Source organism: Arabidopsis lyrata (genome assembly GCF_000004255.2).
Source record: "Arabidopsis lyrata subsp. lyrata unplaced genomic scaffold ARALYscaffold_5, whole genome shotgun sequence".
NCBI lineage: Eukaryota > Viridiplantae > Streptophyta > Magnoliopsida > Brassicales > Brassicaceae > Arabidopsis > Arabidopsis lyrata.
The window spans coordinates 4,964,520-4,989,004 of NW_003302551.1; the positions used below are offsets into that span (position 1 = coordinate 4,964,520).

The following is a 24,485-nucleotide window of genomic DNA, read 5'->3' on the forward strand; positions in this document are numbered from 1 at the left end:
CTCTTTACGAATGTTACAACAATTCTAGTGCCATTTCACCATAGCCACAACCAACTCTTTCTTTTGCTTCAATGACATTATCCTTGAACCTTGCCTCTTCTGCTCAACCAAAGTCTTTCCCATTGACAACATGGTAATTTTTAACTCCGACTGTCGCAAAAACAAGGAACATTTATCTTAGAAAACACAAAATGTTGTTTATATCATATGAATGTTATGGTATTAGACTTACTGATTGGCTGCTTTTACTTCCAGTCAATGCAGACATAGCCTTGGCAAGCAATTCACATTTCCCATTCATCTCCACATCAATGTTTTTCGATGAGGATATCGATGCCGAGCTGATAAAGCTCATGTAAGACTTGAACGTTGAAAAGAATTGTTTGAACTCTCTAGTTGCGGGACATCCACCTTCAAGGTTGCTCACGAGCATCAACATACCTTTGCTAGCAAAAGGGGCAAAGTCGACACAACGTCTGGGAAACTTCCTCCTCAAGTAAAGCTTTAACAAGAAAGTCCCTTGCACTTCATAGACCACACTTGATGCAACCATAAACACCAGACATATTGCTAGTAAATTTTTCGCCATTTTTTATATATAAGAAAAGTTAAATAGAACAGAGCAAGACAATTATTTTATTTTTAATTTTTTTTATTTTTAATAAATATTTTTGTCTTTTTTTTTTTGGGATTTTGGAATGATTTTTGTTTCTAGGAGAAACTGGGTTTATATAGATGCTTAAAAGTCTATTTTTAAGTGAGTACGAGTAAATAGTGGATTGATTTAAGGTCACGAAAGAATAGCATAATAAGAGGTTCACATGTTTTAATTTACTTTCTATTTTGAGGGGTAATTTATGTTGCTGTGCGCATTTCTCTTCAATCTATATTTAGAAGGATCAAATTATTGACACTGACTAATACAAGTGTGTGCAACAATAGATTCTAACTTTTTGTCATACTAGTTCGAACCCTTGACTAATTCATCACACTAAAAACTGATCTAATTAAATTTCTGACTTTAAATCAGCAGTGTAAATGCTCTACTAGCATGTAACTTGAATTGGAACATCATGTAAAAATATTTAAAACATATTGTGGGTAAATAATTTTAATGTTAAGGAAAACACTAAACTTATATGAAATTTATAATAAACTTAAGATATAGTTTGGTGTATTCTGATTATTGTTTCATTACTAAAATGATTTCCAACACGGTTTCACACAACTGTGTTCAATCTTTGAATGAGGCTATGTACATTTGCAATAAAATCTATAAACCATAAACCGTAAACTAAATTCAGAGATCCATAAACCAAATTATGTGTAAAATATGTTTTGTATCCAAGTCTCACATTAATTACAAACTATTGTGGTAACTAGAATTACTGAAGAGTGTCCGTGCTATGAGATGATTTATACATATATTTTCTGACATCAATTTTTGGTTTAAGTTATATTTTATATTGGTATTCATATTATATTAGAGAAAATGTAAATTATAGATCTACATATTTTTGAAACAAGATCAATTGTGTGTTTAAAAATATTTTAATGATAATAAATATATATAATTTTAAGCTAAATATTGTATTATATATTTACTTGATAGTAAATCAAATATAAAAAGGGCTGGACTAATTTATTTTATCCTAAAAGAGGATCTGCGAAACATTTCATAAATAGGCCAAAAGCCAACTATTTGGCATTTTATGTATACTAATATGATGTTACGTGCTATGTAAGTGATCACATTTTTGCCCTCCCAATTCGAAGTTTCTTCCTGGAAGTTTCAACATTAAAGTGATTAGGTAGAGGGAAGTAGGGATATTAAATCAATTACAAATTTTTTTTTTATAGTTAAAAGATGGTTATGCTATATTTTTTTTGATAACTCTGGTCTACCAAATTACCCGCAAATCCCTCGCAAATTTGCGAGGGAAAAACCCGTCGTAATATTTGCGATGACGTACTCCCTCCTAGCAAATTACTCGCAATACCCTCGCAATTTTGCGAGGAATTTTTTCCATCGCAGTTGTCCCTCGCAAAACGACTGTTTTCTTGTAGTGCAATGTTTTTTAAGCCCAAACACTAATTTTGGGTCCGAGGAAAATATGTTAGAATTCGAACCCGGTGGCTTAATTTAATTTTGAAGGAGAAAAAAATATCAATAAAAATCATAGAGTTAGCTTACTCACTTCTTATTGTTTATTACAATTTATATTTACATTTACATACTTATTCCTTGTATAGATCATTTACATACTTATTCCTTGTATAGATCACTCGACTGATCTATGGGTGGCCTATATCAATCTTGGTTTTATTTACAACAAAACAAAAGTTATTATTAACATAGGGCATTCTTTTAGTGATGCCTTTGATTTCAGTTTGTGTTCATCTTGCCGACAGAAGATGAAGTAGTTGACGAAGACTTTGTCTCGCTCTGAATAGCGGTCTCCACGAATTGGGTTGTGACTTGTTCCCACTTAGTAATTGTCTGCTTAATCTGAGTTTGTTGTGCTGGTGTGCATGTCAAAGATCCTTCTTTCTTTCCTTTATTCTGACTCACAATTTGACTGTGAATGGTATCTAACTCTTGGAGAGTTTTCATCACTTGTTCTTGGTAAGTTTCCATAGACTTTTTAACCTGTCGACATAGCCCAAAACAAAAAACTTAGATTTTACGTAAATGAATTTTGTGGTTGTAAATAAAAAGAACTTGCATTCATTTGATAAGGAAAATTTCTTAGATATATTCACTACCTCTGCTGATTTGCTTCCAATTCTAGATCGCATAACTGCCATCGCACCAGATAGTTTCCCAGCAGCAGATTTAATCCTAGAAAACAAACCTTTTCTTTCTTTGGCGGGAGCAGTCATTGTACCCTTGAGTTGCTCGAAGAAGACCTTAAATTCCTCTTTTTGCGGACATTTCTTTTCGAGGTTCATTATGAATGTCGAGACATCTTTGGATGTCTCTTCCTCAACTTGTGCTACTGTTACACCACTGCTCTGACTAGCGCCAACATTTCCACTAGCGGAGCTTTCCTTTTGAGTAGCGCTTGTAGAGCTTCCACCGGTAGTTTTTGAAGAGGAAGTCTCACTTTCACCTTTAGCGGAAGAGCTTGAACCAGATGGGCTGCTGGATGGACTTCCACCCTTGTTAGTGTTTGCACCTTTAGTGTCTTCGGAAGAGCCTCCTTTTTTGCTGCTGCCGCTTGAAGCTTCCTTCCCCGTAGTAGAGTCTTCACTAGAAGAAGAATTTTTTGTACTCATTACCATTGTGTTTGTGATCCGAGCAATAATTGTTTCCCATCTTAAGATTCCTTCATTGATTTCTTTTTGTTGTTCTGCTGTTAGCTTCATTGATTCCTCGCTCTCATCCTTTTTGCGGCTTCCCATAATCTTAGCCGCAAGAAATCTCATAAACTTAAAGGTATTAATGACTTCCATTTTCTCCTCTTGAATTTCCTTTTTTATCTGTTTTACATATGCAAGATAAAGTAAATTAATGGTTCATTATAACCATATATATCTTCACGTTGAAGAAATTTTACCTTTCCAATGGCAAAAGAAGATATGGTCTGGAAGAGGCCTCCGGCCTTGGCCTTCATGTCTCGGTCGTAATCTACTTGGTCTTTTCTTTTTATTGGGCAAACATACTTGGCGTATGCCCTGAGTTTCTCAAAGAAGGCCTTAAATTTATTTGTCTTGGGACATTCTTTCTCGAGGTCTGACACAAAGACCATCACTACTTTAACGGTGTAAGGTTCCACATCCTTCACCGTCTGGGGAGGTTCGATCTGAGGCAAAGTTGGCTTAAGCTTCAAATGAGCTGAAACGACGTCCAGAAGAGTCACAGATGCAAAAAGAATGGTAAAGCATAAAAATAGCTGAACTCTTGCCATAGTTATATATCTTGTTAGAAATAAAAGTTGAAGAATGAATGAATTGAAATGCAATTCTCTGTATGCTTTTATAGTTATGTTTAGTGTTCTATGTTTAGAATTATTTATCCACTGAACATTGAGAAATTGGTGGATTAAAGTCAAAATAATAGTAAAGAGCTTCATGGTTCTTACGTTTCACAAATCTATTGATGGTGCACTCTTTTACGTTTTTTTGTTTCTTTTTAGTTTTATAAAAAGTAATTTTTTATGTTGAAGGTATATAGGATGTCACCATAAGGTATATAGACAGTATATCTAATTTTTAGCGTATCGTCTTGCATTCTTGGTTGTTTGGTTAGGCTTTCTTTTTCTACGCTTTTGTCTTCAGAGATATCACTATTTTCTGTTGGTTTATCTTATGTGGGATTTATCCACCGATTATTGTTCTTCAAAGTTTATTAATAACTAGTTTGTACATCTCTACTCGATAACCTTTATATAGGATATCGATATTATAGATCGCATATATGTATTTGTAAAATAAGTATCTATACAAATCCAATTTTACCCATTTAAGATCTTATTCATATATGTTTTTTTTTATAATAATAATTTTTCATATGATCTAGCAAGTAATCTAGGTTTTGATCGATTTAAATGATCTTTTCATGTAATTTTGGTTATTGTCTAATCCAAGTAAAAGGACATATCATATGAGAATATATAAAACAACATAGATATCTATTAAAAAACCTACATAGATTTATGATAAAATGGTAATAGATAAAAGAAAAGAACAAAAAGTTATTATGGAACTAGAGTTCAAAGAAAAAATAGACAAAAGACATTTGATTAAATCATTGTTGGCATTGGATATCAGGTAATGGAGGCTTCTCTTGAGTATTACTGACCAGCGGGTTATGCGTCATCAGCTCCATGACCATGACCATCATCCCCATGACAATGACCATCATCCATCTTTTGATCTTCCCTATTCCAAAATATTTTTCAAGTATCATTTGCGCATCACCAGCTAAAAGTTGCATAAGTTGATTCTTTTTAACTGCGTTTAAATTATTTATTTTTTTAAGAAAAGAATCTAAAGCTGATGTAGTAAAAAAACAGCTGGCATAGGAAAATCATAAAATTTCAACACTTGATCAGGTCCCACGTAAGTTCCAAACTCATTCATTGCAGATTTAATACCTTGTTCAATACTATTGAGAATACTCTTGTAGTGTAGGATCATGGCAGGACAACCAGAAATAGAGTCACGTCTACTAGACTTAGCCGCATAACGCAGACAATTGGCAAAAATCTCATGTTGTTCCGGGGATTCAAGATTATCAAGGATATTACAAACGTTCACGACTCCAAAGTCTTGATAAATATCTTCGAATGTGGTGCAAAGATGCACCTTGGATCTAGGTGTCACAGACCGATTCCTTGTGAACCAATTTGTGCGGCATTAGCACTATCTCCCCTTGTGAATGCTAAGTAAGCCTAACACCCGGAACTCGAACTTGGAACTTAGAGAGAAAAAGTAAACGTTTAGAAAGAGAAGGTAAAACTTTATTAAAGAAATGCTTTAAAATACTTGGATGATTACAAATGAGGGATTCTACCCCTTTATATGCAAGTTCAGCTCCATTACTTCATCTTATATATTTTAAGATCTATTAATATCTACTTATCACTATGGGATGATGTTGTCACAACCTTTCCTGCACATCTTTGCCCTGACAATACAATTAACTCTGTCATGCTGGTAACTACCATCAATTCAAAGGTGTTTGGAGGTTAATACCAGATGGATTTACTATCAACTAATAATCTCAAATCTTAAGAAAAAGACTAACACATGATCATTCATACTGTTAAAGGTATCTCAACTCCACATCCGCATCAAGGTTCTTTTTTGACACCAACATTAAGCCAATCCAGGAGTTTACAAAAAGGTTAGGTTGCTATCAATGCGTCTCTACTAACTCACTGATATAAATACGGATTCTAATACCCCTTCTAAAATGGTTAATGAATGCAGGATGGGAATGAAAATCGGAGAAGCTTTTGCACTACCAGATAGATCGGCTGGAATACTAAAGAAAGAATTGGTGTTCAACAATCAGCATAACAAATTTATATATAAAGCAGATGAACAGGTATCCCAAATATTCTACAAAGTTTGCTCCAACAATTAACTACCCTAATTAAAGTCTAATGTTCAACTTCTCTTTTCAAAAGACACATGATGCAGATTTCCTCTACACTACTAAAGTGTTATGCGCACTTCAAAAACAATTTGTGGTTCCTCACAATCTACATATTCAGACCAAGTATAAAGCTCATATCAACATAGAATGGTGTAACAAATCAAGCGCAATCAAGTACCTCTTCAAATACATTTCAAAAGGAATGGATGGAACAACTTTTGTAATCCAAAAAGGAAATGGTGTCAATGGTCAAGGATCTGGAAATGGTGTCGAGGATAAACCAAGAAATGAGTTAAATTAGTACGTTATCGCTATCTACAAACATGGGAAGGAATGTGGAGAATATTAAAGTTTAATATTCACCACCAAACTGGGGTTTAGGAATACAAATTTATAATAATAAAATTGAGAAACAAATGCATTAACATTATTAATAAACTGGTAACAATTTCGTTTAAATTTAAACATACGGATTTAAACAAAAGTAAAGCATATTTAGATAGTTTCATAATAAAACAAGAATATTTGACAGGACTACATTGTAACATATAAATATAGCTTAACAAATACCAAACACAAGTACATAGAATACACGATCAAAATTAAACAAAAAATCAAAGAACAAGACAAAGTACAAAAACTTACCCGCGCAACGCGCGGGTCTCATCCCTAGTGAATGATAATGGCTTGGTTGGGTTTTTTTTTTCCAGGAACGCCTTGACAGAATGGGGCTCAAAATCATCTAGATGGGTGGAGATGGAAACTGTTTATTCAGGGCACTTAGCCATCAACTCTACGGCCATCCAGATAGCCACGCCGACATACGTAGAATGATCGTAAAATATATGCAGATAAGACCTATTTCCTTACAGATTTTTAAAATTAGATTTGTAATCTTCTAAATGGTTATGTCTTTATACAATATTCGGAGTATGAGGCTTACTGTGATCGCATGAGCGAAGATGGAGAATGGGGAGAGATGTCAAGCAGCTGTTAATATCTTCAGAACTAGGATAATTGTACACGCGGATTGCTATCCACTCCCTTCGGAGTTCACGCCTGCCGGCCCGGGGGATAACCAAGGCAGTATTAACTTGCATCTACACATGTCTGACGAATAATTCTACACTCATATCCTCTAACTTGCATCTAGATTGTATACCCGCATACGAATAAATCTACACTCATATCCTCACCAAGTATCCTAGATTGTGTACACGCAACTTGCAACTAGATTTATTCGTCCGCGCGTTGCACGGGATATCAAATTTATACTGACTACAATACGAATTATTAAAAAAAAAATCATTTGAATTTCAAAAACTATATATATATATATATATATATATATATATTCTTATTTGTTTTATAAAGCAATATACAACATAGAAATTATCATAAATATTTGGTAAATACCACATCATAACAAAAGTTATATAAAATGATAGGTATTGATAGCCATCTATGAAATTTCATCTAGAAGAGAGTTTATTCAATAACTATATATTGTTAGTATATCTTTCTTGAGGTTTTGATCTAATCGTACCCCATATTAAAAGTAAATTTGCTAAGATTGCATATCAATTTATAAAAATATATAAACGTTAATCATGTAATTTTCATATGTTTGTAGTGCACGATTTACCTATTGAAACATGACTATCGTGTTTTGAAGAAAGTTTTGACCAAGTCTTGAATGTCCGTATCTTATCTATCCTACCGTACTTACATGACTCAATGGTTTATCCCGATTTTGAATATGACAAACTTATTTACTAAACTAAATCATCTAAACCATAGAAATTCATTCATTTAACATAGTGAATGATATCATAATGAGTTTGTTTTTGTCATGTGCATACACATATTCGATGCTTAGTCAATTTCTTTTCAAACACTTTTATCTATCATTTTTTCGTCATCTTCTGTGATGCAGTTATTCGTCTCCTAATATCTACTCTCTTTTTATCTTCTATGCGCTTACATTTAATAGAACTTTGAATTGATTCTTAACTCAAATTATTTCCTCCTTCTCATCTTCTTAGCCTGTTTTCTCTTATTAATTACATGATTTTCTTGCTCACTTGAGCGTCATGTAATCTGACGGAAAATATATACTTGTGAAAATTCTCAACACTTATTTAGATTTTTACCTATATTTGAAAATTTTACTTTTTATTTAGAAAGAAAACAATAACATATATAATTCTATTATTTTAATTTTTTCTATTTTACTATAATTTTCTTATTAAGATACACTTAATCTTTCTATTTTTTCTTCAATGTGAATTTATACTTTCACACTCTTATTATATAATTTCAAAATTTAAACATGTATTTTCTTAAAAATAAATTATTTATCTTAAAACATTTATACAATCATACATTTACGATAACATTTAACCATTGATTTTTTTAACCTAAAAAAATTGATAATAGTTTAACTAAATTTATTGCACTTCATTATTAACTCTCTAAGTAAAAAAATTGATAATAGTTTAATTAAATTTATTGCACTTCATTTAGGAATACAAATTTATATAAAAAAAAAACAAAATAATAATAATGAGAAACAAATGCTTATTTATAAACTGGTAACAATTTTGTTAAAGTTTTTTTTTTTTTTTTTTTTTTTTTTTTGAATGAATGTTAAATTTATTCAACCCAAAAAAACCATGTTACAATATATGCATCCTTAATTGAATGTTTTTGAGAGTCTTAAATCAACTTTAGATCAAAAGAAGAGAGCTAGCTTCTTAAGTCGAACCAAATCTGCAGACCATCTTCAAGCTTTCGTGAGCCAAGAGATTGGATGGAAGAGATCTTATTCCGCACCAATCTATCGAGAAACTTGATCAACTGTTCCGGCGAGCTAGGGATTTCTCCATGTCTTCGACGATTGCGTTCGAACCAGATTGAGTAAACAGTGGCTTGGAAGAGAAGTCTTAAGATGTAGCGATGTGTTCCCTTGATTGAGGGGTCCGTGAGCAGAGGTAGTATCGCCGTGAACAGCAAGCATACCGATGTTGAAGTAGCTTACGAGTTAAGTTTTCCCATACCCGAGAAGCAAAACTGCAGGTGAAGAATAAATGTTCTTGCGTCTCCAGTGGATCTTGGCAGAGAACACACGCTGGATTGACTCCCCTGTTCCATGAGAGCATACGGTCACAAGTGGTAAGCCTGTGATGTACTGCAAGCCAAAGCATAAAAGAGTATTTCGGAATGGAATCAGAGAACCAAATGCCCTTGTGCCAACTTTTTTCATGACCCTGCTCACGAATCTGATGCCATGTACCAGAGGTAGTGAAATGTGACTTATATTTATTGTGCGAGTCTCTCCACAAAGCTCTATCATGTTCCAGACTTAGACCCTTGGCCCTTAGATGATCAATCTCCACTTCAACTCTGTTTAGAATTTCTAAACGGTGTCGACGGCGCCTATGGCTCGCAAGAACAGAGGCTACAGATGCCGTCGACGAAATTCCGAGAGCAAGAAATCCCCTGTCTCCTAATTCCTCATACAAGCGACCTAGAGCACACCATTTGTCATACCAGAAAGAAGTTTGTACACCACTTCTGATCTCCATTTGGTGAAACTCTTTTGTTTGCGAACGATATTTCAAAAGCTTCTTCCACATCCAAGATCCAACACTACTTTTGTCATTAACGGACCAAAAAGAACCTGTGCGAATGAGTTCCCTCTTGATCCAGTTAACCCAAAGTGAGTTTGCACCTGAAGCTATACGCCAAATCAACTTGAAACATGCCACCTTATTAACCTCTGTGATCGATTTCAGCCCCAAGCCTCCCTCACTTTTCGGTTTACACACATCCTTCCAAGCCATCTTATTTTTCTTAGAGTTAAGAGCTGGTCCCGACCAAAGAAAAGCTGCACAAATACGCTCTATTTCCCTAATGCAGGCACTTGGTAATCTAAATACAGAAATCCAGAAATTTATTAGACTGGCTATTACCGAAGTTAATAGTTGCAATCTTCCAGCATAAGATAGAGTGCGGTGCTTCCAAGAACTGATTCTTGATTTAATCTTTTCAATCAATGGGAGACAATCTACCATGGCATCCTCCGAGTAAGAAGAGGCAGCCCCAAATAGCGGACTGGCAGAGAACCTGAATCAAAGGGGAACCGGGCTAATATATCATCACGGGAAGGACCATAGACCCCAGCCAAGAACAGAGTAGACTTTTCAATACTAATATTCAATCCCGACATAGCTGCAAACTCCTTGAAAACCTCCAGAATCCCTTCCATTGAACGAGCTTTACCATCAGAAAAAACCATAATATCATCCGCAAAACAGAGATGCGTGAGTCTCATGTTTTTACACCTCGGGTGGAAGCCAAATTTCCCCGCTACCGCAGCCTTATCGAGATACAATGATAGAACATTCATACAAATTACGAACAAGTAAGGTGATAGTGAGCACCCCTGTCGTATCCCTCTCGTACTGTTAAAATAACCCGCCAACTCTCCATTAACTTGAACCGAAAAAGAAGCTGTGGAGATACACAATTTAATCCAATGAATAAATTTGTCAGGAAGGTTTAATGCTGCAAGCACAGTCAATAGAAACGACCATTGCACAGAATCAAACGCCTTTGATATATCAATCTTCATCGCACAACGGGAAGACACTTCTTCTTTATGATAATCTTTCACCAGCTCTGTGGCAAGGAGTAGGTTCTCCATCAAAAGCCTGTCTTTAATAAAAGCAGATTGATTCGGGGCAATGAAACTGGGTAAGATTTTTTTGAGACGATTTGCCAAGATCTTCGAAATTATTTTGTACACAACATTGCAGCAGGAGATGGGTCTATAGTCCTTCATCACTCTTGCATCTGTTGTCTTAGGAATGAGTGCTAAGATTGTTGAATTTACCCCTTTTGGTAAAAAACCAAAAATGAAGAAGGATTGTATTGCCACCACAAGATCACTACCAACTACAGACCAAGCCTCCTTAAAAAACTCCACCGTGTAGCCATCTGGTCCTGGTGACTTATTAGTAGGCATAGAAAACACAACCTGTTTCACCTCTTCTGCCGTTACTTCCCGCATGAGCTGTAGTTGATCTTGGGCTGAACACCGAAAAGGTTGCAGCTCTTGGAGAGTTTCCAATGCAATTCCCGTGAACTCCACCGGAGAGTGAGTGAGCAAATCCGAAAAGAAACGAACACCCTCAGCCTTAATATCCTCCTTATTCTTGAGACAAATGCCATCCGGATCAATAACCTCATGAATAGCATTTAAAGCAATCCTTTCCTGTATTGCATTGTAAAAAATCTTGTTATTCTTATCCCCCACATGCAACCAATGCAGCTTAGATTTTTGTTTCAGGAAATTCTCTTCCAAGCCCGATACCCTCTCCCATCTATCAAAGCCATAGCCTCAACAACAACCTCTCCTGGTGATGGATTAGAAAAAGAACTTAGCTGCTTTACACACAAATCATCATATGCCTCCACAGATCTTCGAGAAATATCTGACAGTTTCCCACGACTTAATTCACGCAAAATCGGTTTAAGTTGCTTCAATTTCTTTGAAAATCGAAATAATGAAGATGTAGAATGATATAGTGCTGGAGATGCACACCAATAATCTGCTATTAAAGATAGAAACTCCGGTTGGGACGCAATGACATTTGTAAATTTAAATGGCCCTTTTGGTTTCTGAAAATCAGCACTCAAGAAAAATCTTCCTCGTAGATGATCCGAACAACCTCCTGATTCCATCACGTAATAAGACTGCGGAAATCTGCTAAGCCAATCAACATTTTGAAGAACTCTGTCTAGCTTCTTATGAATAAGACCATTCTCTCGTTTATTACACCAAGTGAAAAGTGGGCCATGAGCCCTCATGTCACCAAGTGAACAATACCGCACCACGTCCTGAAACTCCCTCATCCCTGAAGTAACCATAGGAGAAACATCACAATGAGAGTGTTCCTCTAAGTCCAGAGTCTCGTTAAAATCGCCTAACAAGATCCAAGGTTTGCCCCGAAATGAAGCAAGATCATGTTGTTGCTTGAGATCACTCCATAAATCGCTTCTTTCTTATGCAGTATTTAAAGCATATATAAAAGTACACCAAAACTCCTCTGTTTCACCATGCAAAAGAATGGAACATGTGATCAGCTGCCCACTTTTAAATACTACCTGAACCTTAGTTTGCTTGTTCCATGTCACCCAGATCCTTCCCAGACGACTAAATTCATAGTTAGACACCATGTTCCAGTCACCAAATATTTTATTCATCACATAGTCTGCCTTCCGCTGCTTCACCTTAGTTTCAACTAAACACCCAAACTGAAAATAATTCTTTCGAATCCACTCCCTAATGACTTTTTGCTTATTTGATTTGTTAAGGCCTCGAATGTTCCAAATAAAATCAGACATTAATGTTTTTGTTTGGAGTTCTTCTTGCTGAAATTGCTGGGGACATTATCCTTAGCTTTCTGAGATGAGACTGATAAAAACTTATGAGTATTCTTTGAATTTCTTGCCGGAGGCACCCGCAACCCAACTGAGGTAGTTTGTTGTTTTTGTGCCAATTCTACAACTGATCCTTCCTCTTGCACCACGACAGGAACTTGTTGTGAGCGTACTTCATCAACCAAATCAGATTCTGGAATAATCTCTCCTTCTTCCTTCTCGTTTCGAAGGATTTCAAAGCGAGTAGGAGAAGCAATCTGAACCTGCCCGTAAACCAACTTCTTACCAGAACATTTATTAGACCCAGAATTATTAACTTGCTGCCATTCACCCTCCTTTTGCGGACCCTCACCATCCATAGCCGAAGAAATAGGGGATTTTTCCTCGGTGACCACATCCCCATGAACCACCACCGCTCCGTCAACCGGAAGCTCTGATTCACTACCTAAGTTCTTCACTGACTCCTGGACAGCGTCGATTTTACGTACTGCCTATGAATCTACTGGTGAAACTATGTCCTGAGATACTAACTTAGCAACAGTCTGAGTAGCTTTACCCAAATTTGCCAAGCATCCATCATCCGGGTGTCCCCACTTCCTACAGATCCCACAACGTTGAGGAAGCCATGGGTACTCATATTTGACACAGATTTCCTCACCTCTTACGTTGAAAAAATATGTCTTTGGTAGCACCTTTGTGAGATCAACCTCAACGAATATTTTTGCCTCTTCAAAATTTGTCACTAGCTCTGTATCCGGATGCAGCCGCTTAGGCTCACCCACTGGGCTAGCAAGGAAACTAAGTCCCGGCCATGTGAACATAGACTGTGGAACATTTTTGATCAAAACCCACAAGGGCATAGTTTTAATCTCAGGTTGAGCATCTTCCAGAATAGGAGTCCATTTTGAGACAACCATTGGCTTCTCACAGATATTCCACATACCTCGTCTTAGTGCCCGCAACCTTGCAGAGGAGTTTCTAATTCGAAACTTCACTGTGGTATCATTTACACCATAAACATCGATTTTTATATTTTTATCTCCCAAGTTCCAGATCTTGTTGACTATGACATGAATCTTAGCAACATGGGGAGCTGTAGATGGGAAACGACCAATTAGAAAATCCTCCCACAAAGGGACTGCATCATCAAGAATAGAATCCGGCACCGCCACTGTAGCTTTGCCATCAACCACTGAAACTTCAAAATCAACTTTAGAAAGACTTGGCCTACTGCTGACAACATTCGCATATGATTTGGGACTCGAGTCCCCCTTAGACTGACACTAAAACCAAAACATTGGGATTTAAACAAAAGTAAAGTATAAATTGATAGTTTGATACTAAAACCAGAAGCTTTGACTAGACTACATTGTGACATATAAATATAGTTTTACCAATACCAAACACAAGTACATAGAATACACTTTCAAAATTTAACAAAGAAATAAAGAACAATACAATCTAGCAAACGTACCCGTGTAACACACGGATCTCATCTCTAGTTCATACTACTTTTGTAGTTTTTTTACTTTCTGTTTTTTTTGGGTCAAAGATACCAGTTTTAGTAGTTTAGAAACCGATTTTGAAAAAGCAATAGAAGATTCAAATTTCTCTCGTCTAAATATTGTATATTAAACATAATTTATACGAATGATTGATTTTCAGTGAATTTAGTTAGTCTTTTGAGGGTTCTTAGAATTCTCTCTTGAGGGTTTGTTTGATCTTAAAACATTTTCCCATGTGAATTCCAACATTCTTATAGTCTATATATACATTTTCGGAGACATTTTTGAAATAAATCTTGGAGTTAGAATATATTTACAAGAAATGCCATTGGTGGGTCAGGTCAAAATTGATATCTAGCTAGAACCCAGAAATCTTTAAGTCGGATATTGCCTTAATTATCTATATCATATTCCATAATTAATAATATAGATATTTTGAAGATTTGGTTAAGATTTAAAATTATGATTCTCTTATCATCATATAATATATAAAATTACAAAAATATATTATTTTTTTCTCAATATATTGTGATTCAAAATTTTAAAAACGGATATATATATATATATATATATATATTACTCAATTAATGAAAAAAATATATGTTCATGTGGGACTAAAATGTTTAAACAAGGATTTAGAGTCCTATTATAAATAAAATCAAAATGAATCTAAATCTGAATAAACATGAAGCTTAACTTAACAAGCATCCAAATGTAAAAGTTTGTATCCCGTTTAACTCGGTATTTTAGTTGAAATATTTAATTTTACCAGATATAATAAATATGAAATTTTTAAAAGGTATTAAATATTATAATTGATATATTCAAATCAATAAAAAAATTATAATATTAGAAAATTTGACCATATAAAAAATTAAAATAACACGAGACGAATTATATTGCAGGACGGGGTTATATGACAAGACGAGTTTGAATCAACATTAATAGAAATTTAAAATATCATTAACATGCAGCTTCAATACAGGTTAAATCCTCATTTTATTATTTTTAACACCACCAATATTAGACATATCGAATCATGCTGATTTAGTTAAGATTGTATAAAACAAAAATTGTCTCATAGTATACTTTTAGTTAATGGAAATTGTAAACTATAAAATATAAATATCTTAAAAATGATACAATTTGCAAATTTTATAGATAATACATAATCAAAAAAAATTTTAAATTATAAATTTAAAAAAATAATTCGTCCCGCGGTGTACCGCGGATCACTCCCTAGTATTATACAATAGTAAACATATTATAGGGATTTTAAGATGAATTGAATAGAATAGTTTAATTATTTTAATCAAATTAATTAAATTATATTTTTTAGTTTGAACCTTTTAATATTTCCACCATCATACAAAAAAACTATTAATGAACATAGGAATACATTACCTTTAACAATGTTTATCATGACACGCAGATGATCAAACCATTTGTTTCGGAGAATACATGGTTGGAGCTTCTCTCCGTGGTGTTGGATAATGTCACGGGAGCTGGGGATCGTGTGGCATGGGGAGAGAGTGTGAATGGTGAATTCTCAGTTAAATCTGCGTTTAATATGTTAATAAAGAATGAGAGCCCGAAAGCAGATGTTGCGGGTTTCTATGGCCGGATTTGGAGAGTGGTGGCGCCGGAGAGAGTAAGAACTTTCTTATGGTTAGTTGGTAATCAAGCATTGATGACAAACACGGAGAGATATAGAAGACACCTTGGCACCACGGCGGTGTGTCAAGTATGTAACGGCGGATATGAAACAATAATTCACATTCTCCGTGATTGCCCTGCAATGCTTGGCCTTTGGCAGCGGATTGTGCCGCAGCGGAGGAGACGCGACTTCTTTGACCAATCACTTCTTGAATGGGTGTACGGGAATTTAGGAGACGAAGGTGACATATATGAGAGTACTTGGTCCACGGTTTTTGCGATGGGTGTTTGGTGGGCTTGGAAGTGGAGGTGTGATAATGTCTTTGGGAACGAGGGGAAGTGTCGGGATAGAACAAGATTTGTAAAAGAGAAAGCTAAAGAGGTGACATTGGCTAATCTGAAAATCAAGGAGGCTATTCCACGGGGAAGCAGAATAGAAGTTCTGGTGGGTTGGAGTGCGCCACCCTCCGGGTGGTTTAAGCTGAACACTGACGGTGCATCTCGAGGGAATCCGGGACTGGCCACGGCGGGAGGAGTGCTGCGGGACGAATTCGGAAGTTGGCGTGGCGGTTTTGCACTCAACATAGGAAGGTGTACGGCTCCACTAGCGGAGTTGTGGGGCGTCTATTACGGGCTCTATATTGCTTGGGAGAAGCAGTTACGGAGAGTGGAGTTGGAGGTAGACTCGGAGTTGGTAGTTGGATTCCTCAAGACAGGGGTGAGCGAGAGACATCCGTTGTCGTTCCTGGTACGCTTGTGCCACGGCTTCTTATCGAAGGACTGGATAGTCCGTATTTCACACGTGTATAGGGAGGCTAACCGTCTAGCTGACGGGTTAGCGAACTATGCTTTTTCTTTGCCTATTGGCTTTCATTCTTGTATTGTTGTTCCGGATGTTGTCGAGCCTTTACTTAGCGACGACGTGATTGGGTCTGCGCGCCCAAGACGAGTCCGCTCGTAGTTGTTTTTTATTTTATTTTAATAAATGGGAGCAAGCCTCCCTCTTTCCTACCAAAAAAAAAAATGTTTATCATGTATGCATTAGATATTATATTGTCTAAAATTTTAAAAAAATTTCCATAATCGAAGTAGCAATCTGAATTAATATAAGTTAACTACGGATATAGTCTTCTTACATGACAGAGCGATAATTTTAATACCAGAAAGCAAGAGCAATAATATTGTAACATGCTATAAACAGAGTATCCACATAGAAGATTGGTCCACTAGTAAGAGATGTACCTAGCTTATGTTAAGTGACCAGAAAGCAAAGATTCTGGTACACTAATCAAAATGTCAATTACATAACTAGATATGATGATCATAAAGACCGAAAAAAGTAGTGGTCATAAACGAATGTTGCACAAATTTGATTTAAGAGTCAATTACATAATAATTTGATCCATCTAAATATAGATTAAAGAGAAATGCGGATCACAGCAATAGAAATTGTCGCCAAAATATGGAGAGGAGAATGAGAGCCTCTTATTATGCTATTCTTTCGTGACCTTAAATCCATCCACCATTTTCTCTTATTCACATAAAAATAGAATTTTTAGGCATCTATATAAACCGTACCCAGTTCTCCTAGAAAGTAAAACCATCCAAAAAGGAGAAAAACAAAAAAAAAAACAAAACAAAACCAAAACCAAAAAAAAAAAAAAATGGCAAGAATTTCACTAGGGATATGTCTGATGTTAGTAGTAGCATCAAGTGTGATCTATGAAGCGCAAGGAACGTTCTTATTAAAACTTTACTTGAAGAAGAATTTTCCAAGAAAATGTAACGAGTTTACGCCTTTCGCCAACAAGGGTATGATGACGTTGGTGACTGATCTAGAAGGTAGCTCTCCCGCGACTGCAGAGTTCAAGACATTCTTTACACAGTTCAAGTCTTACATGTCCTTCATCGAGACGACATCTGCCTCAACAAAAAATGTTGATGCCGAGATGACAACCAAATGTGACGCACTTTTCAAGGCCATGTCTGCATTGAGTGCTGGTAAAGGCGAAAAATCAGTAAGTCCTATACCATATATACTATTCATGTGATATTAATTTTTTTGTTATTGTTTTAATTGTTGCTTGTTTTACGACAGGCGGAGGCTGGGGGTATGAAGGCGACCCTGTTGTCTATGGGAAAGACTTTGGTTGAGCAGAAGAAGAATACAAAGATAATGACATTGAAGCAAAAGAAAGAGTTGGTCATATCTATGGTGAAATGGACTAAAATGGTTGCTACATTCGTAAAGTCGGCCTCCGAGAAGAAAGGAAAGTCAATCAATATAGCATCTTATGGTCTTGATGTCGATGTTAATGACAGTTCTATTGTTGGTGGAGCTGCAAGTAGTGAATCCTCAACTAAATCTGGAGCGGTTTCCACTAGCGGAAGTGTTTCTACCAAGACAAAAGAATCGAGTAGTGGAAGTTCTTCCAGCGGAAGTGTTGATACCAAATCAAAAGAATCAAGCGGTGGAAGTGCTGCTACCAAATCAAAAGAATCAAGCGGTGGAAGTGCTGCTGGAGCAAATTTCAAAGACACTACAGGTAAAAATTCGGGCAGTCCGAGCGGAAGTCCCAAGGCCAGCCCATCTGGTTCAGTTGGTGGCAAATCCTCTTCAAAAGAAAGTGCGAGTGCTCAAGGAGGCGCAAGTTCTCAAGGAAGCGCTAGTGCTCAAGGAATTGTAAATGGGGCAAGAGCTTTCTCCAAGAACAAAGAAACAAAGACATCGAGCCAAAGACAATCAAAATCATCGAGCGAAAGTTCATCTAGTAGCACAACCACCACAACAGTGAAACAAGTCGAGAGTGAGACTTCCAAAGAAGTAATGTCATTCATAACTCAACTCGAGAAGAAGTATGCAGCAAAGTCGGAACTCAAGGTCTTCTTCGAGTCTCTGAAGTCTTCCATGCAAGCTTCCGCAAGCGTTGGTTCCAAAACCGCGAAAGACTATGTTTCTGCCTCAAAAGCAGCCACTGGTAAACTCTCTGAAGCCATGGCTACAGTTAGCTCAAAAAATGTCAAATCAGCAAAGGTGCGTAAATTCGAACTCAAATTTCGTACTCCTTTGATTAAAGTTAAACAAAGTCATAACTATTTATTTGTGGTATGATAGATGAAGAGCAACTTGGACACCAGCAAAGATGAATTGATGAAGTGTGTCAAACAAATTCAAGATATCAACAGTAAACTGGTGAGTGGCAAGACCGTGTCATCAACACAACAGTCAGAGCTCAAGCAGACAATCACCAAGTGGGAAAAAGTCACCACCCAATTTGTTGAGACCGCTGCTTCTTCGAGTTCATCGTCATCCTCATCCTCATCCTCATCTTCTGCTGCTTCTCAGCAGCAGGGCAATGCAGGAATGGTCAAGACTAATTGAGTTCAAAGGCGAAGTTGCTTTATCGCCAAAGATCACCAAGAAAGACAAAACCAGTAATGCCAAAATATTATAATAAGTAGCTAATTAACTATTAGATCATTTATTTTTCATGTAAATAAAACTAAGATCGGTTATAGGTAAGCAAGCAATGCATGCCTATAAACCGATGTATGCAAGTAATAACTCTGTAAAAAAAACGATACAGATAGATTGTAACCGCTTTGTATGTTAACATACAAAAGTGAGTGATACCTATTAAAGGGATTTTTGAATAATCATCTTCTCCTTACAAGTAAATAAGGTCTACTTTTAAGATCGCTCGAAATTTCATCGTATGCATTTACAAGATATTGGACTTAAGAGTGCAACTTAGGACGTCAAGAGGATCAATTTCACTAACCAGACATTCTTACAAGAGGTTTAGAGAAACATACTCGGAACATGAGTGTAGTCATCGGTGGTTTGAGTTTCTCATAATTTGTGTCCAATTATGAGAAACATACGTCTCTCTTCTCTCTTCAACATTTTCATATTGTTTTTTTTCGACTATAAAGATTTTTACTCTCTCTGTAAAAATACTCCAAGTTTAGTTTTGTTGATGCTAAATGACAACATTTTAACAAATAAATAGATTTATCTAACTATTCTCATTTGGCAATAGAAAATTTCATGCTTTAGACCCATCAGAAAACACGGCGAATGAGATATTCGATGATTAAACTCACTCTAAGAAATTAACCAAAATAAAAAGAAAGAAAAAAAACACAGATTGAAGAATAAACCTAAAAAGAAAAATATAGAACAGAGACCTTTTGGTTATTTATGGTTTCTTTGTTGTATTGGTTTAGATATATCATTGAAACTATTCATTCTTCATCTTAACTCAATTTTCAATTGTATGTAAAAGACGGTTTACGTTTGTTTTTATGATGCAATTGTTGAAGTAGATAATGATGAAGTTTAGAAGGTAAGAATTTCCCTATTGATACAACCGCATATTTTATGTAACTACTTAAGATATTGGGACGTGTTGCAAACGTAGATGATCTCCATTTGAGTGGTCGAGAAAGAAAAACAAATGAAACCGTATAACGAAAAACATGTTCTTACGGGTCCGCAACATGAATTCTACTTGGTGAGACCCAAACTCTTTCAGTATTCTTCTTGTTGAGGAATGTGCTTTTTTTTATTTTGGAAAAAAATACTTTGAGGTTGATATTGGCATGCATGTCATAGATAGAATTTGGCCTCACAATTAAGGTAAGTTGTTTTACAAGCATTTTCGGATGCAAAACTCATAGGATTATATGGCTTATGTAGAGGATTTGTATGTATGAATAGGGGAAAAATAAGAGGAGTTACCAGAGCATATCTATGCATAATTTTCATCAGGATTGACATGTTTTTTTTATTAGTTAAAAACATAAAAACTTCATCAAAATTATTATTATGAAAACCAAGATTAGTTAAATAGACCTGTAATAAAATAAAACAGAAAAAACAACAGATGGGACAAGCCATTACGAAAACATAGAAGACTAACTACATTGTAAAAATAAATTTAGTATCACTACTCCAATATAGTTTGATGATATCGCCTGTCCTAAGATGTCTTGCATCTTTGATATTCTTCCATCCATTTCCGATATGATAACCACCACTGCCATGCTTAGGGTTTACTCAATACGAATTTTCATTATCCTGAATTTCCACTTGAACAATATTCCGAGGTAATGTATGTAATTCTCGTAGTCCTTAATATGTTCTCGATCTTCGCTTCCGGTAAATACAAACAACCGTGATGAAAAAGGTCATCATATTTGGGTTCATTTTACTAAACTTTTAACTCTCTTCGGAATCATATATATGAAAGGAGACTATCTCTCTCCATATGGTCGCCACATCAGCATTTTAGGCTTTTCTGGAGCTTACACATCAGCTTTTTTCCCTTCCAATCAAAACATTTCGTTAATATGAGTCAGCTTTTATTTTTAACACATCAACCTCTAATTATAAATGTGTAGGACTAAACAAAATAGCCCATAATAGATGGGCCATATGTGTTTAAAATATGACAATTGGTGTAACAGAAAAAAAACTAATCAAAAGTTAAGACCATGTTAGCGTAACAGAAAAATCTGACAGAAGGGAAACTGGATGAATGATTTTTAGAGTAGGATAAAAAAAACCTTCATCTACGGTAACGTATATTAACTTAATAAGACATTTTAAACCAGATAAAAGCAGTACAACCAGGGAAAACTTGACTAAACTCTAAATAACAGTCCGAAGAGTTTAAGGTACACAAGTTAGACTAGCCATGAACAGTTCACAATGCTGTAAATTTCTAAAATTCAATCCTACTGCATCTATCTAAAAAACATTTAAATAAACACACCTCATGAACATGAAGACGTGGAGGGTCTTTAGCCAACTCAATGACAAACTTTATCAACGATCTGAACCCTTTCTTTGTAGATATAAGATAAGGTTGATAACCATCTGCCTCCAAAACAACCTGAAAAACAAAGATAATATTGACAACTCAAGTCTCAAAACTTTTTCCGTGCAGAAAATTAGGACAGAACCAGACACCCACCCTTCTAACACTGTTCAAATCCGGATCAGTGTAAAAAACCCACAAAACTCGCAAAACTTGTTTTTCTTTGTCCTGCAAAACCCACAAGTAAAAAAGAGTTCCAAATGGATGAATCGACTTCAGTCCCAAAGTGTTGTTGAAAAAATTTTAATCCTTGAGATGTGTAGACCATAAAGAGGACGACATGTTAGAAATATACCTCTTCTCTTTTGAAGGCTTTTGCATTAGGGCGACAAGAATGGTTCATACAGCTCTGTAGAGGGAAGAAAGCCGTTCCTAAACATAATAATGTCAAATCTTGGTTTCAAGTTACATAACTCCTCTGTTTTATGGTGACAATGTTCCTTTCATTTCTAACCTTGGCAATAGACCGAATACTCATCACCAAGAGCATCTAGAAACAGTCTCGTGATTTCCTCGGCTTCTTCCTAGGATAATGAGAATAAAAAACTGGTAAGAGTCGATAGATTTTGGTCAAAGAACAATAAGAATGGGCCGAAAGCGTTATTCTGTTCACACCTTTTCGGCATCAGGAAGATCATAAATATACAAGAAATAGTCCTCTACTGGTAATGCTACCACCAAATCTCCGCCAAAGATCAAACATATTGTGGGTAAATTCATTGTAAATGTAAGGATATAAACAGGAATTGACGACTCTTACAGGTTACTCAGCTCAAACATGCCGATGCTATTCCCTTAGATTTCGAGTGAGAAAACTTTCTAGGGTCAAGGAATGACCCTTAGTGAGTAAAGTATGAAACAAAGAAACAATGGTACAACATATATCAAAATGATGATGGGGATACGAGCTTCACATTCTTTGTCAAATATGGCTGTCTTCAGGAGCTCCAAATACCGGAGATAAAACAATATAATTCAGTTGGCAAAACAGTCAGGATTTGATATTGATGCAAATGGCGATTTGTAATCTCTACACAACATGGCAAGCAAATTCAACTTATATACTCAAACACATACCGTACATGCAAAATTCTTAATCTCCATCCTCAACGCTCCTTCATCAAAAGGATGAACATCATCTGGCAATGCGATGCAGTCCCACCACCTACGGAAAGAGTTTTTAGATATATTAACGAAAAGCCTATTACGTATGATCATGAGTTACCGTATGTAGATTGGATCATATTCTATCACATTTACAAACAGAGGGAAAGAAAACCAAGTAATTCGTCTTCTTCTTCAACATTCAAGATATATCTAATGGCAACATCAATATATACCTTCTTTTGTATCCAATCGATACTGGTTTCCATGCCTCCAAGAGTAGCGACTTCTTTGGCTTAATCTGTTTCAGTGAATAAAAATTCAGAAATCGTAGCTCATATTCTACAGTCAAAACCTTATTTCTAGGAGGCTAGAAGAAATTATGATTCCTAATCAGATTAGAAAACTATCCAAGACAAAGATTCAGCTACGGCGAAGAAGAACTAAAGCAGAGAGGAGAAAAGAATAACCGTTCTGATTTTCTGAAGAATTAGGGTTTATTTTGTTTTAAGTATCAAAACCCTCAATTACAAAACAATTTAGGTGTTCCGAGATAAACCCGGTCGGGTCGGTTTACGTTGAACCAGTAAATTCAATTGAGGAAAGATACTTAATACGGTATTTGAATATAATCAAAAGAATCTGAGGACTGACGCAAAAAAAAAACTGACGCTTCTTTGTATCGACGATATCAATATGATCTGAGACTCAAATTCCGGTGAGAACGCGAGGGAGATGGATGATGTATAGTTGGAATTGTAGCGTTAGTTCGAGTTTGCCCAACAGGTGAAGTCAAGTGTGAGATTATCGGATCGAAATGTAGTCGCATTGGTTCAGAAGCTTCAGTAGCTTGGCGTTATAGACTTTGATATCCTTCATACTGTCACCGGAAAATAATTCATCACTCAGGTACTGATTCTATTTCCTTACCGGTGTCAATTTAAACTCCAGAAGAATCAACCGAGGGTTTCGCATAAAAATTTGGTATCATGTTGTGAGTAATGTGTTCATGGAGTGAAAATATGATAACTCTGCTTTTTGCATGACGAAATTCACTCGGAAAAAAATGAAATGGTTTGATCGAGTATTTGCTGAACATTGGGAAGGTTTGGGTGTAGTTTTTTTGAATGAAATTGATGAAAGAAAATACTCGTGAGATTAGTAATTTGAGTTATGAAGATTTTAGCTCAGGATTGCTTTCAGTTTCTGTAGTCATTAGAATGATGGAGACACATCAATAGGTTTATCTCCTTAATTGCTACACATTAGTCTTAGTTTTTTGATCTGGAAGTAAACACTCTGTTTCTGCTGCAGGTCCTGCTGAATTATGCTAAGTCAGCAAAGGAGGCTGAAGAAGATTCTAAACAGGTGATTCATTTCCCTGTATTAGAGTGCAATTTACATTATTCATGCCCCAAGTATTTAGAATGTTTGTAATCAGCTTTGGTTTTCAGCTCTTAGCTTGTTTTTCTGCTTCGGGATATCGCTTTCGACCAAATAATTCATAAGTGATAGGACTGGAAGGATGTTGTTATTGGAACGAAAACAAATGTAGTACCTTTCTGAGTTTTACGATAAAAATTCCTTTAAACAGTTTTGGTTATATTAATAAAAATACATTTAACATGAACAAAGTAACCTATACTTGAATTCTACGGAAGCAACAAGGATATATTTTGACTCAACATTTGATGTCATCCAAAAATTTACAAAAGAGTAAGGTTTAAATAAATTAGCTAAAAAGTAACACATTTACTTATCTACACAAATTTTAACAATTGT

At 35.7% G+C, this 24,485-nt stretch overlaps 3 protein-coding genes across 3 annotated transcripts in view; 1 reads left to right on the forward strand and 2 right to left on the reverse strand.

Annotated features, from left to right (window-relative positions):
- The window catches only part of LOC9313200 (uncharacterized protein DDB_G0271670), a 2,357-nt gene extending 1,648 nt beyond the window's left edge, over positions 1-709 (reverse strand). Inside the window, 3 exon segments of the mRNA XM_021026943.1 lie at positions 1-29; positions 31-150; positions 233-709. The exon segment at positions 1-29 is cut by the window's left edge and continues 1,060 nt beyond it. Coding sequence (XP_020882602.1) covers positions 1-29; positions 31-150; positions 233-589 — 506 coding nt within the window. The 5' untranslated portion in view covers positions 590-709.
- Positions 710-2,163: 1,454 nt separating this feature from the next.
- Positions 2,164-3,953, reverse strand: LOC9313201 (serine-rich adhesin for platelets). The gene is made up of 3 exons (XM_002877087.2): positions 3,561-3,953; positions 2,767-3,483; positions 2,164-2,650 (listed from the first exon to the last, which is right to left on the reverse strand). The coding sequence occupies exons 1-3, from the start codon at positions 3,909-3,911 to the stop codon at positions 2,387-2,389; spliced, it is 1,332 nt and encodes a 443-aa protein (XP_002877133.1). The 5' UTR covers positions 3,912-3,953; the 3' UTR covers positions 2,164-2,386.
- A 13,362-nt stretch (positions 3,954-17,315) lies between these two features.
- Positions 17,316-19,393, forward strand: LOC9313203 (uncharacterized protein DDB_G0271670). The gene is made up of 3 exons (XM_002875426.2): positions 17,316-17,732; positions 17,813-18,748; positions 18,830-19,393. Exons 1-3 carry the CDS (start codon positions 17,379-17,381, stop codon positions 19,094-19,096), a joined length of 1,557 nt encoding a protein of 518 aa, XP_002875472.1. The 5' UTR covers positions 17,316-17,378; the 3' UTR covers positions 19,097-19,393.
- Positions 19,394-24,485: the final 5,092 nt, after the last annotated feature.

What these genes read in the sequence shown, in the direction of transcription:
- LOC9313201 (XM_002877087.2), bottom strand. Translation starts at nt 3,911, where the DNA reads ATGGCAAGAGTTCAGCTATTTTTATGCTTTACCATTCTTTTTGCATCT. An exon ending in CTTCTTTTGCCATTGGAAAG is followed by an intron (nt 3,484 to 3,560) that starts GTAAAATTTCTT and finishes TATGTAAAACAG; the next exon opens with ATAAAAAAGGAAATTCAAGA. An exon ending in TTGGAAGCAAATCAGCAGAG is followed by an intron (nt 2,651 to 2,766) that starts GTAGTGAATATA and finishes CTATGTCGACAG; the next exon opens with GTTAAAAAGTCTATGGAAAC.
- LOC9313203 (XM_002875426.2), top strand. Translation starts at nt 17,379, where the DNA reads ATGGCAAGAATTTCACTAGGGATATGTCTGATGTTAGTAGTAGCATCA. An exon ending in CTGGTAAAGGCGAAAAATCA is followed by an intron (nt 17,733 to 17,812) that starts GTAAGTCCTATA and finishes GTTTTACGACAG; the next exon opens with GCGGAGGCTGGGGGTATGAA. An exon ending in AAAATGTCAAATCAGCAAAG is followed by an intron (nt 18,749 to 18,829) that starts GTGCGTAAATTC and finishes GTGGTATGATAG; the next exon opens with ATGAAGAGCAACTTGGACAC.